This window comes from Myotis nattereri, assembly GCF_964212035.1.
Source record: "Myotis nattereri genome assembly, chromosome: 7".
NCBI classification, from domain to species: Eukaryota; Metazoa; Chordata; class Mammalia; order Chiroptera; family Vespertilionidae; genus Myotis; species Myotis nattereri.
In genome coordinates, this window is record NC_138082.1 from 55,187,851 (window position 1) to 55,202,624 (window position 14,774).

General features: G+C 40.2%; 1 protein-coding gene across 1 annotated transcript in view; it reads left to right on the forward strand.

Moving 5' to 3' along the window:
* The window catches only part of ITGB6 (integrin subunit beta 6), a 73,096-nt gene that overhangs the window by 44,362 nt on the left and 13,960 nt on the right, over positions 1–14,774 (forward strand). The window contains exons 10-13 of the mRNA XM_081096321.1: positions 2,251–2,382; positions 2,599–3,016; positions 8,704–8,926; positions 11,772–11,869. Coding sequence (XP_080952447.1) covers positions 2,251–2,382; positions 2,599–3,016; positions 8,704–8,926; positions 11,772–11,869 — 871 coding nt within the window. The remainder of the gene's footprint in view (positions 1–2,250; positions 2,383–2,598; positions 3,017–8,703; positions 8,927–11,771; positions 11,870–14,774) is intronic.

Genomic DNA, 14,774 nt, shown 5'->3' on the forward strand with positions numbered 1-14,774 from the left:
GCCTGAGCCCCTTTGTCTTCATTCAATCTCATTCCTGGCTTTGAGCTTTCTCTTTTCTTTGCTTTCCTTATTTTTTAATTCTCACCTGAGGATATATTTTTAATTGATTTTTTTTTTAAGAAGGAGAGAGATGCCCTAGCCAGTTTGGCTCAGTGGATAGAGCATCAGCCTGTGGACTGAAGGGTCCCAGGTTCAATTCTGGCCAAGGGCACATCTCCTGGTTGTGGGTTCGATCCCCAGTAAGGGACGTGCAGGAGGTAGCCAATCAATGATTCTCTCTCATCATTGATGTTTCTATCTCTCTCTCCCTCTTCCTTCCTCTCTGAAATCAATAAAGAAATTTTTTTAAAAAGGAGAGAGAAAGACAGAGAGAGAGAGAGAAGCATTGATGTGAGAGAGAAACACCAATCTGTTGCCTCCCATCCTCATCCCAAACCTGTCTCTTGGTGTATGGGACAAGGCTCCAACCAACTGAGCCAGCCAGCCAGGACTGAGCTTTCTCTTTTCTGATCCCCTAGCCTGAGATACCATTGTCAAGGATTAGTCTTCTAATACTTCAGCCTTCACTGATCACCCTCTTTTCTGAACTGTCCTAAACTCTCATTTGTATTATACTATTTTTTTAAGTTAATGCACAATGACTGACATTGTATGTTACCTGCTTCACTTGGTTTCATCTTGTTGTTTTCAGTAAGATGATAATCATCTTGAGGTCAGAAATCTGTACTTATACTCATTCACCCACCTTGACTCTACACTAACTGTAAAATAGGACTCGATAAATTCCAATATTGCTTTCAAGACACAGTTTCTCCCACATTTTAATATCTCTAAAATTGGGATGCATTTTATAATTAACTAGAGGCCCAGTGCATGAATTCATGCACAGGTGGGGTCCCTCTGGGTGGCCTGCAGGGATCGGGCAGAAACCTACAGCCCGATGCTGCCTGCAGCTCCTACCTGCCACTCCCACTCATCCCGGCCCCACTGTGCCTGCCACGGGCTTGCGCCCAATCAGTCCCAGGAGAGGCGCACATTGCCACAGCAGTGCTCACCAGCCATGAGCCCTGCATCTGGTACCCTCCCAAGGGGAGTGGCCTGCACGATCGGGCTGAAACCAGCTCTCCGACATCCCCCGGGGAGGGGCCATGGGAGGGCTCCAGGGTGTATCCAGCCCATCTTGCTCAGCCCCTATCAGCTGAACCCCAGCAGCAAGCTAACCTACCGGTCAAAGCATCTGCTCCCTGGTGGTCAGTGCACATCATAGCAACTGGTTGACCAGTTGATTGTCTGCCCGCTGAGTGGTTGAGCAGCCTTAGCATAGCACTAGCATAGTACGCTTTGATTGGTTGTTCGGTTGTTCTGCTGTTCAGTCTATTTGCATATTACCCTTCATTATATAGGAATATTACGCTTTGATTGGTTGTTCGGTTGTTCTTCCGTTCAGTCTATTTGTGTATTGCCCTCCTATTACATAGGATTGTGTCTTACAAATGCTGTCACACGGACAGAGTGACACCTTTGTTTTCATTTCCTGCACATGTGTGCCCTTGGCCGGAACTGTATATATTGTTATTCAATTTGTGAAGTGCACTCTTTGTACTATAAATGTTGAGAAAAATTGCCATTTAAAAACATCTTTAAAATTACACACTACGATTTGATATTAAAATGAAAAGTTATTCTATATGCAGAAATGTACCAAAACAGAGCTTCAGGGTACAAAATTGATATTAAGAAAGCAAATATTCATTGTTGGAAGAATGATTGCAATTCTGTATTCTTTGCAAAGCAACAACCCACTTCTTTATGGGACCTGAAAAGTGATGATACAAGAAAAGGAAGCTGTTGTTACATTTTGTTGCTGAGTACAAGTGAAAGAATTGCCTCTTATATGTCAAACAATGCAACTCAGGGCTGGAGAATTTCCCAGATCCCTCAGAATGTATAAAATAATTTTCAAAGCAATGATAGACTGATGGCATTGATTCATATATTGTGCAGAATGATTCTGAGGTATTCTATCATAGTTTGTTATAAAATAATGTGTTTCATAATTAATAGCATCTTAGATTTGATAAAATACGATTGTGTGTGTATCTTGCTCACTTGATTAATGATACTGTGAGTTTCTTTTATACACAGTTTAATTTTATTCATTTGTAGTTTAGTAAATACAATTCTCAGATTCTCTTTTTGGCTGTGTTTTCTGGTTGTGACTTCATCTAACTCTTTATGTCTTAATGAAAGGAACTCCGGTCTGAGGTGGAACTGGAAGTCTTAGGAGACACAGAAGGACTCAACCTCTCATTCACGGCTATCTGTAACAACAGGTCCTTCCCACAGCAGAAGAAATGCTCCCACATGAAGGTGGGAGACACGGTAGGTACATGACCAATAGACGGTCTGAGAAAACTATTCAGACAAGTCAGAAGTTACCTTCATGCGCTGAAGCTGCACTTCCCCTTTCAAGAATTTCCAAAGCAACTGTCAAAGATTTCCTAATAAATGCTTCTTGGCAAAGATGATCCCCATGTGGCTTTGTTTCCCCCATACATTTTGGGGATAGAAGGAGGTAATTAGTATTTTCTTTTCCAGGCTTCATTCAACGTGTCTGTGAGTATACCAAACTGCGACAGAAAAAGCAGGCACATTATCATAAAGCCTGTGGGGCTGGGGGACACCCTAGAAATCCTTGTCACTCCAGAATGCAACTGTGACTGCCAGAAAGAAGTGGAAGTGAACAGCTCCAAATGCCACAACGGGAACGGCTCCTTCCAGTGTGGGGTGTGTGCCTGCCACCCTGGCCACATGGGTCCTCACTGCGAGTGCGGGGAGGACGAGATGAGCACGGATTCCTGCAAGGAGGCCCCGGATCACCCCTCGTGCAGTGGAAGAGGCGATTGCTACTGTGGGCAGTGCATCTGCCACTTGTCTCCCTATGGAAACATTTATGGGCCTTACTGCCAGTGTGACAATTTCTCCTGCCTGAGACACAAAGGGCTGCTGTGTGGAGGTAGGCTATGTCTAAATCCACCTTACTCTGTGGCTGAGCAAGTATTAAGGAGGGGCTCTTCCTCCTTTGATCCTTCCACAGTTGCCTGGGCATAGTAGGTGCTCAATAAATATTTGCTGATCAACTGAATGGGTTCATCTTTAGACCCAAGGTAATGATTTTTTTTTTCTGGCTCTTACATTCATTTGGAGTGAGATCTCTGCCAACTCAATTTGCATGTCTATTATTATTTCCCTAAGAGTAAGTAGGTAAAAGATGGAAATGCCTTCTCTTTGGTTATTACACAGATTCCACAAAACTGCATGTGATTTGAACCCCATTATCATCCAGACTTTTTTGGATCAGACTGCTGGGTATCTGGACCAACTCTTAAATATTACTTTGGAAAAATTAAAAGCAAGGCTGCTTAAGGAGCATAATGCCAAGGACAAATGACACACAAAAACTAAATGGACTTTCAGGACCTTCATTCACTTTCACAAATATTTATTGAACATCTATTATGTGGTAGATACAAAATTAGGAATGGGGTATAATAAAGATGAATAAGTACAATAAGGTTATGATAGGGTAAAAATGAAAATTACAGAATTTTTTGAAATTGAGAAAATTTTAAAATAGCAGAAATACTTGTTTCATATCCTTTGTAGATGTAAAAATCACTTTAAGAATATATTATACCATATATAACATGACTACTACATAATCATCCTGATGTATATACATATATTTAAGTATAATCTATTAAGACAAGAATGATAAATGTGTTTATATACTTTAAAATGATATAAATTTGTGTTACAGTGGAAATAGTAACTGCTGAATTTAAGCTCTCATGGCTTCCTTTTTCACATTGTCTGAGCAGGCAGCTTTTCAAAACAGAAAGCCATTTATCTTCAGAGAGAACTAAGCAAGTTATGTTTTCAAAACCACAGGATCAGGAACATATAAAAGAGACTGGTTTTCAGGGGAAAAGCCCTGAGAAAAGAAGTCTCAAAGAAGTGTAAGTTCTTTGAAAACCTTGTGATTCCCTTAGAAGTGTACCTATGTTTCCTTTCTTTGCTGCTGCTGTTACTAGCAATAGATGCCTCTGCGGCTGCCTTCTTTCTTCCCCTAAGAGAGTGAAAAATTTAGGGTCTGTCTAGATTGGGACACCTTTCTCTTTCTTTTCATTGAAAGGTGTATTTCCTTACTTAATGGGTGTGTTTCCAAACCCACAACAGTTGGTTTCTTTTCATAAGATGCACACAGGACGCAGTCTAAAGCCAAAGACCATCACCACGTCTTGGAAGGAGTATTTTCAACAGAACCCCAGATTGCATTCCTACTAGACATCTTTTGATAAAATATGTGCTCAAAACATTTGAAATTACCTTTCAAAAATCATTAAGTGTAAGCTAATGCAATGTAATAGCAACGCCAACCCCACCTATATTTCACCTTAAATCTTAGATCGAAGAGACCTAGGACAGTAATAATTGCTGCACTGTGTTCAGCAACACAGTTCTTCCAGTGTCTTGATGGGTTTTCATTTTGTTTTGTATCATGCCTGCAAACAAAAAGAAACTAAAAAAAAAAAATTTGACTTGATCTGTGCATTATAGTTCACAAGGTCTGACAACAGTACCTCCCTCTGTATCAGATACAGTGATTGCTAAAGAAATTCTATTTAGGAAATACAATTCATTCTTCAGTTGGACTCGCAGAACTTCACCAATGCCAATTGCCTTCATGCTTTGGGGTACTTTATGATTCTCAACCATTACTGTTTCTCAAAAGCTATTTTGTTTTTTAGTCACATCATAAAGGATGTTTGTTACTCTATTATTAGTAATTTCCCTTATAAAAAGAGATACTAAAATTAAGTACAATTATTCAAATTCAACAAATAATTATGGAGTACCTACTAAGCGCCTTGCCTTGTGAACGGATGCTCTGTTGTTTGTAACAGAGCCCTGAATATGCCATAGCTTCACTTGTGTAGACCTCCCTTATTTTACAACTGCTATACTCTGCAATGGGCTGCTTCTCTGAAGGCTACTGTCACAATGTTCTTTTTCAAGCCCCTTTTCTCATCCATCTGTAAGCACTCACAGATACAGAATGCCACTGATTTTTTTCTTGCCCAAATTCCACTAGTCTTTTGTATTTTGATTCTAGGAGATTGGAAACTCTAATGATATTATAGTAAAAAAACAACAACTTCCCGCCATTATGCACTTATAGTTATCAGCCAACAGCATTCCAGAAAGATCCATTCCTCCAAAAAGAGCCTGATAAATTTTTCTTGATTTTTGGTTATCATCTTTCTTCTACATGAAGCCATTATAAAGTTTTTGTTGTGGTCATGGTATGAACAGGTATTTAAGATAATTAGTTGTAGTGAATATCAATTAGCAAATTTTGTGAGTAGGGAATGGTTCTGGAAGGCCCCCAGAAAAGAGGGTTTCTTAACTCTGAACAGAGCTCTTGAAAGACTTTCTAAATCTCTGCCAGCCGATTCTTACATGTGATGATACACTTGGGCATTCCCAAAGCCTTTGGAGATGCACATTTCACTTGACAGCATTTATAAATCATATTAATTTTTCAGGATAAACTTCACTATAGAAATCTTTCCCTATCATGAAAGTAAATTTCTTCTTTTGCTGAGGAAGAAACAAAAATCAATTGCAGTTTAGAGGATAACTTACATACAAAAGTTAAACTAATGGCGTGGCCTAAATCACCTAACTATTCTTAGCTTTGAATTAATTAGTTCAATTATGAATTAAATAGGTTATGAAATGCAGTTGGAGTATGTCTTAATGTCATGGATCCAGCTAAATTTCCTCTCTTAATCTTTCACTAGAGAAAGATATGTATTTTAGTGTGTATATAGATCTATAAATATGCTAATATATTATATATATTTCAACTCTTATCTTTCATTGGAGACATATATGTCTTTTTTGTGTGTATATATGTTTATGCATATATCAGATTCCAACTTCCAAATTTTTGTGGCTGTCTCCTTTGTTCTATGATTTACTACTTCATATCTCTTACGCTTAGCGCCAGGTCAGCATGGGAGGCACCAAAAAACACACAAGCCCATTATAATAAATTCTTTATTTGTCACTTTATAGTATTTTATACGGTATTATGTGGCCAGATCCAAAAGGAGCTTTTCAGGACTGGATGAGCTGCTTGCCTGTAGCAAGTCTCCAGCCTCATTCTTCAATCTGTCTCTGCCCTGCGCTTCTGCAACATCCTCTCATTCCGCTCTTACCTCTGAAAGCATCCTTTTCTCTGATTGCATTTTAAATTCTGATACTCTCCAGGGATTGTCTCACTCCATCTGCATCCCCTAGATGATCTCCCTGATTCACAACAACTTCAACTGCCATCTAGCTTTAATGGATCCCAAATTGCACGCTTCAGGCCCATATACATACATACAGTTGACCCTTAAACAACACATGCATAGGTCCATAAATACTGTAAATGTAATTTCTCTTCTTTATGATTTTCTTAATAACATTTTATTTTCTCTTTATGTATGAATACACTATATCATACATGTAACATACACAACAATTGTTGATCGACTGCTTATGCTATCAGTAAGGTTTCTGTCTAGTCAACAGTTGGCTACTAGTTGTTAAGTTTTGGGGGGGTCAAAAGTTATAAGCAGATTTTGACTGTGTATATATGGGGGGGTCAGCACTACCCCTAACCCCCATTTTGTTCAAGGGTCAACTGTATTCAGCTGCCTACTAGGATGTCACACAGGTTGCTCATACTCAACAGAATGAAAAATGAACTCATTTTGTCCCCACTCAAAACTTCTCCTCCACCCCAGCTTCCGAGCAAACTGTTCATTCAATAATGAAGCACTACTCTATTCCAGGCACTAGGGATAAGACAGAGCATGAGCTAGTTTCCATTCCAGGTCAGTGAAATGCCCCACCATCCAGCTAGCAGCCCAGTCTGGTCACCTGGGGAGGATTCTATCTCTTCCCCTCCTCTTCCACCCAGCACCTTTCGCACCCACACCCTAACAATTGCCTGGTTGCACACCCTTTCCTCTCCATTCCCAAAGAGCAGGGTCTCATATCTTCCCAACTGGTTTTCCCGTCTCTAGTTTGCCCCTCTCTGCTGATGCCAGAATATTTCTAGACACATATCTATCTGTTCAGGTCTCTCCCCTACTTAAAATTCCTTAACTTTTGGGACAAAAGTTCTTACTTTAGTCCATAAAGCTTTCCATAATGTGATTTCTGACTTTTTGCAGACCTTTCCCCCCTCCCCTCCTGCCACACCTTGGGTTCTATCTATATGAAACTACCTTGGGTATTAAGCAGGTCACAGGATTACACACTTCTGGTGTTAACCTGTTTTCTCTGCTTAAAATGTGTGTCATTGTCTTCTATCTTCCTTCTACCTTTATCTTTCAAAGTCAGCTCAAACATCACTTCCTCTAAAAACTTCCCAGAACTCTAGTCTAATTTGGAAACTCTTCCCCATGAGTATAACAATGATCATATTGTATTGTATTTATTAGTAGTCGTATTTATTTGCCTGTCTCCTAACACTAGACCTGTGGTCAGCAAACCGCAGATCGCGAGCCACATGCGGCTCTTTGGCCCCTTGAGTGTGGCTCTTCCACAAAATACCACATGCGGGCGCGCACGTACAGTGCAAAGTTGACTTAAAACTTTAAGTAAAGTTTATTAAGTTAATTTTAGGGAACATTGTGGAGTGAAAGAAGATGTAGTGTCGAGGATTGAGAAAGGTATGTTGAGATGGTTTGGACATATAGAGAGGATGAACAAAAGGAGATAGACGAAACAAGTATACAAGACGAGTGTGGATGGGAGAGTTGGAAGGGGTCAACCTCAGCGAAAGTACCTCAATCAGATTGAGGATGTTTTTAGCAAAGGCCAGCTTAGGAGTACCCTAATTAAGTTAATAACAATGTACCTACCTATAGAGTTTCAGTTTAAAAAATTTGGCTCTCGAAAGAAATTTCAGTCGTTGTTCTGTTGATATTTGGCTCTGTTGACTAATGAGTTTGTCGACCACTGAGACTATAAGTTCAGTGGCCTTGTCTTATTTAATTTTATATCTTCATTCCTTATACAATATTGGGCACATGATATATGCTCAATTAAAGTTTGTTAAATAAATGAATTTGTTGAGCACTCACTATATGTGCGTAGGACATCCAATGAGTGAATGCAGAGCCAGGAGATTGACACATTGTCTCACTGAGCACAACCATTAGAAGTAGATCTTATTTCTGTTTTACAGATGAGGTTTTCATGATCATCGAGATTGAGGGTTGTAAAGATGAGGTATTATCCAGGTCTGTCTTGTATCTTTATCTTATGGCACCCAAATTTAAAGGAAAATATTGTAAAAGCAATTATCTCCTTCCACCTGGCTATGAATTCTCTTTGACATAACATCAGGTAAGCAAGCTGGTCTTCAGTTGAGAGACCAGATCAGTAAATAAATACAGTTAGCAAAATATATTTCATAAAATATATTTATACTCACTCCCTTCCCTCCCCCTGGACACACTCACTTTTTTCTTATTTTACCCCCACATCATTTTGACGGTGTTTAAAGGTAAACAGAAAAGATGGTGCCCCAAATCAGAGAGTGGTTTTGACCCTAAAAAACAGCGTTTTGCTTTACAGATAACGGCGACTGTGACTGTGGCGAGTGCGTGTGCAGGAGTGGCTGGACCGGCGAGTACTGCAACTGCACGACCAGTACGGACTCATGCATCTCTGAAGACGGGGTGCCCTGCAGCGGGCGAGGCGACTGCATCTGTGGCAAGTGTGTTTGCACGCACCCCGGAGCCTCAGGACCGACCTGTGAACGCTGTCCTACCTGTGGCGATCCCTGCAACTCTAAACGGTAATGTCTCTACCTTCTTCAGCCCCCTTTGTCCATATATTTCCTCATGATCAAAGTCATAGTGACATTTTATAAACGCAGACCTCAGATTGTTTTGTTGAATTTGGTCTCCACCAAGTATCCACCTGCAAGAATCACACAAGCCTGCAAGGCCCCTGTGGTCCTCAGCCTGGGACGCCAGTCCTTCACTTGCCTCTTTCTAGGTCCTGATTACCCAGGACCACAATGTCACATTTCTGCTAGAAAGCAGCAGGGGAAGCTGAGCTGATGTCCCACACTGATAATATCAGATCACCTCTCAGTTACAAAGCCAGCCACACATAAAGAATGCCCTGGGAGTAGACTGACGACACCCACATTCAGTATTTTTCCAGGGGAAAGAAGTTCAGAGCCTGACCTGACTGACTCATTTCTATCTATAGACCCATGAAAGCAAAGAGGCAGAAGCACTATCTTGGCTTTCAATTTTCTTCCCTCTTTACCACTCATGCTCTTTGGCTCCTCCCTTTGCTTACCATTCTGCATGAATATTGGGTATTGTGTTATCTTTTATACCATATGAACAACAACAACAAAAAACCAAAACACATTTTCTTATTCCCCAGTAAAGAAACTTTCTTTGGTTGCCAGCTAGGTTTTTTTTGTTTTGTTTTGTTTTTTGGGGGAGAGAGGGAGAGAGAGAGAAACATAGATGTAAGAGTGAAACATTGATGGCTGCCTCCTGCACACCCATTACCAGGGATCAAGCTGAAACCTGTGCATGTGCCCTGACTGGGAATTGAACTGGCAAACTTTCAGTACACGAGACCATGCCCAACCAACTGAGGGCTGACAGCTAACTTCTTAATGGAAGTGGGACATTTGTAGGTTAAGTGAAACAAGTCTCCAAATTGGCTGTGTTAGGACATTGCTGTGCATGTTGTATTTTGCAGCAAACATGCTTAAACAGCTCATATTTTCATTAACTTTGGTACCCCAAATGATGGCATTTGCACTTCTAATGTAAATGAAGTTAAAAAACCAACATTCAGTCAGTGGTATTCACCATTCAGGTGTTAGAACTTCTCTGTTACTGTGCCTGGACATATGCCAAGAGAAGGATAGGGACATAGGCTTATTTGAATAGAATTTAAGGTAAAATGTCCTTTTAAGATGTTTCTTCTATTATTTTTCTATTTTGTCTTCTCTGTAAACATGATTCAATCTTAAATCTGATTTATAAGATAAGAAATTAATAGTGAGGTAGATTAAATTTGAGGAACCAGAGTGATCTTTGTGGTATTTGCGTTAGTTTTAAGATAAGTCCATTCTTCCATTTATTCACTCATGCATTTATTTATTAAGTAGGTATTAAGTACCTCCTCTATGCCAGAAATCATGCCAGAATCAAATGGGTTGTATTCAAATGGGCATGCAGCGATGACAGAACCTGTTATAGTTCCTACCATTACAGGTGCTGAGAATCGAGAGGGAAAGACAGATATTTTTAAAAGTAATGATAGTGAGTGTACTACAAATATCAGGGGAAATACTTTGTAAAAGTATATGATTGTCTAACCACTCTCCTGTGTATCTGAAACTAACAAAAATATTATTGTAGGTAAACTATAATTGAAAAATAAAATTTAAAAAGAGCAAAAATAGTTATGATGATATCTGGGCTGACAGTTACAAAAGGAGCTATAAAGGGTGCTGTATGGCAGGAACTGTATGTATGACAGGAGTTAGGGCCCCCAGACTGGCTTCGGCAGCCATCAGTGAGATGCCCAAAGGGGTAGAGGTTCTAAGGGCTTCCACCATCTCCAGCAGCCCCCTGCAAAGCCACTGCAAATAAATATATAACATAGATAAATGCAATATGCATGCAATGCAAGGAAACTCTCAGACAAGACTTCTATCCCCACTCCCACATAGATTACCTCTAAGCCCTTCCTTCAGAGGAACTCGGAGGCTTCTACTACAAGGGAACTACCTGGGCAGGGCCATGGAAGACTTGTCTGAGGAAGGAGGTTTCAGCTGAGATGTGACAAAGCATGGGTGGGGGTGGGGTATGTTTCCAGCACTTAGAAGAGTGTACATGTCCATGGCCAGAGGAAGAGAGAGGCACCATGATGTTAGGCCCACAGTAAGACAACATTTGCTGTTTTGGGTTACTCCAAACACAATCTGTTTGTAGTGATTTTCAGCACAAGATAAATTCAGGGTCAAAGTTTTACTTTGCTATATAGACATCATTACAATGGCTTAATTCCTGGGCTATGCTTTGGGAAATACACTTTTCTATAAGTATCAATCTTTTATTCAAAAGCCTGCATTAATGCGCATCCAGTCTACAATCCTTATCTTTTGAAAATACCCCTATCGAGGCTTGGATGCATTCAAAAGAGTTACAGAAAAGTGAATCTTTAAAATAGTCATTCATGACATAGATGACTTCTTGTTAAGATACAGACCATTTTTGTTAAGAAATTCAGCCTTTGTCTACCCTTTAATTATATTTTAGCAGCCTAAACCCTTCCCAGGAAAAATATAAAATGAAAACATAGCGAAATCAAATACCAAAATAATGGGGGGTGGGGGGTGTTGACTTTTATTTTTCTAACTTAAACAATCATTAAAGATAATGGGATAGTAGCTATGATCAAGGCTGGCTCAGGGAACATTGATTACTGAGTGGAATTCAGCATAAAGCAGTTTCCTCTTGGACATCACCCAACCACCTTCTGAAAATAACCAAAGACAGCGTCCTCTCTGAGACACACCTTTAGCATGTACCACAGTCACAGCATTGAGCACTGTCCCAGCTGCCAATATGAACTGATAAACTGTTGACTAATGTTCCCAGGAGCTGCATTGAATGCCACCTGTCGGCAGATGACCAGGCCCGAGAAGAGTGTGTTGACAAATGCAAGCTAGCTGGTGTGACCATCAATGAAGAAGAAGGTTCTGCTTGTTTTAAATTGCTTTCCTTTTCTTTGCATAGTTCTTGAGAGGCACAAATCTGTGGTGGGCTTTCCAATAGCTGGACTTCATTTGTACCGGGCATTCGTTGCCTCATATTAGTTATTAAGGGGAAATGTATTCCATAAGGCTAAAAACCTGGTGGTTGGGGGTACAAGACATTTAAAGTCACGGTTATTATGTTTGACGTCACTGTGGGCAAGTTCACCTCTCCTTAACACAGCGGTTCTCAACCTGTGGGTCTTGGCCCCTTTGGCGGTTGAACGACCCTTTCACAGGGGTCGCCTAAGACCATCCTGCATATCAGATATTTACATTACGATTCATAACAGTAGCAACATTACAGCTATGAAGTAGCAACAAAAATAATTTTATGGTTGGGTCACAACATGAGGCGCTGTATTTAAAGGGCCAGAAGGTTGAGAACCACTGCCTTAACAGATACAACTGTAGAGAATTCCAGAATGCTATATTGTTTGAATTAGAAGGAAGAAAATTGAAGAAATATCTAAATGTTAACCCCCAAGCCTGAAATTGTCCCCTATTATCCAATTGCTGTATTTCAAAATAGGACAAAGCAAGGTATACTATGGGCTTCCTGATAGAGCCCTCAGACACTGGGCAGTTTCTGATTAGTGGACTGATTTTCTTCCTCTCCCCTCTGTATGCTCTTACTCCCAATTTCCAAATATGGGCTCTACATGATCATCTTTAATTCCCTGTTGTCTCACTCTCAAAATATGAGAAGGACCTGTTACCTTTAACTGCTTAGCAAGCCCTGCTCTTGTTTTCACCTGTCATTTTAAAACATAATTACTTAAAATTATATCTTTCCTCATGGCAAATTGACATCTCAAATATTCAAATGGGTTGTATTTTAGCTGGGAGAAATAATTTGTGAACAAAGAAGATGGCTGACTCCTCCCAAAAGGACAGTCTGGGGGGATTGGTGTTTCCCCCACCACACACTCTGCAGCATCTTGCTGCTCAGCTAGAACGGCTGCTCTGCACGCTCTGCAGACGCCCACAAGATGCATCCCAGGCGAAGTGGCGTAATCAAGACAATAATTCATGACATGCTAGGATATGTGTCTTGAATAGATGGAATTAAAATACCAAAATTAATCCATTTCCAAGGAGGAATAAGTTAGTGAAATTTACTTTAAAAAAAAAAATTACCTGCATTGTTTCAAACTTGAGATCTCTGACTGTGCACCGTTGAATAACCCTAGGTGGAGGGGCATGATCGGTGCTCATAAAACCCCTCGTCTGTGTTTTTTCTGGTAACTAAAAAAATATGCCAAATAGCCGTAAATTGGACAAAATGGTGTATACCTTACACCAATCCCGAAGGTGAGATGCTATGAAAGCACTGAGGAAAGCGACATTTGTGGGCTGCCCAGATTAGTAACTAGTACAAATCTCAGCATATCCTCCTGGCTTCATTTCACACCAGCCATCTGGGATATTTACCAGATATTTCCAAGAAATGACTAAAAATTGCAGAAAATGCCTTGCAAATGACTAGAACCCTATGCAGGAGCAGCCGGAGAAATCTAATGTGCTGAGGGGAAAAGGAGAGTGAGCCCTGGAAACACGGAAATCGTGAACAGGGGAGTTACCATATTTAAATACACAGTTTTCTATGTGCATTTTCATACGTGCTTAGATTTGAGGGGAAGACTACATCTCAAGTGGCATTTAAAATATTTGCATTATTATTTTTTGTGTACTTGACTACATTATCTTCAAAAGAGGGGAATGCAACTATTTCTAACTCAGAAATTAAAAACAATAATTGCATTTCTAATACCATTTAAAAGCACTAATCTCAATGAATTTGAGAAAAATGTGTATTTGTTAACCTGTGAATTAAAAAGTCATTTTTCTAACGAGCCTGTTATAAGTCCTATTTCAAGTTACTCACCCAGTTATGTTATTGATCATATCACCTTGAAATTATCACAACGTATTTGTTCTTCCATGGGGTCTTTATCAGCCCTTCCTTCCTCAACTAGGACAGGGAGGGTAACGTAAGTATAACTTTATCATCCAAATAAATTGCTGCCCAGCTGTGCTGTCGTGACTTGTGCGAGCATTTCCAAGGACATGCAGTTCAATTTCATTTGACCCATTTTGCTGAAAGAGACATTATTCATCTACCCCAACATTCATGTACTCAGAGCTTTGTTGTTCAAACCGTGTTCCATGGGACACTAATTCCCAACGTGTTAAATGGGAAACTACGCACCCATGGTCATATGCATTTTGGAAATGGGAAGCTACACCTTTTGTTTCCTTAAAGAACTCCTGAGAGTTCCTATGCACATGACATTAAATGTACGTTGCAAATTGTCAGGAGAGGCAAAGGGAGGTTGCTGTATTTAAATACACTGTATTTTAAGTAGCACAGTTAGCGACCACAGAAGCCTTTTTTTCTGCTTGGGAAACTGTTTTCTCTGAGAACTACTGACGTGGCCTCGGAGCAGAGGTCGTAAACACACAGTTATCTTGATTCAGTGGTGCCGGCGGTTTAGTTTTCCACATTTTTCCTAGACCCCCCTAAACCCCAGGCTCCTCACCCCATTCTCACATTTCTTCCTTTCCTAAGTATGATTTCATGGACTGCCTGAGATCTTATTTTCCTTGTATTATTCTAGCACAGCACTGCTGACACTCATAAAGGTGGGGGGAGAAGAAAGGTCCATTTCTTATGAACAACAAAAGAAAACCCTAGCAGCTAATTATGCAAATCTCCAGCCCAAGCTGGACCCTTTCATTGCACATTCAATAATACCATTTTAATACCCAAACACTGTGAAGCGGGCCAAGTCTAAAGTCATAACCGTCATGAAAAGGAGTGGTGAAGTAATTAAAGCAAGAAGGG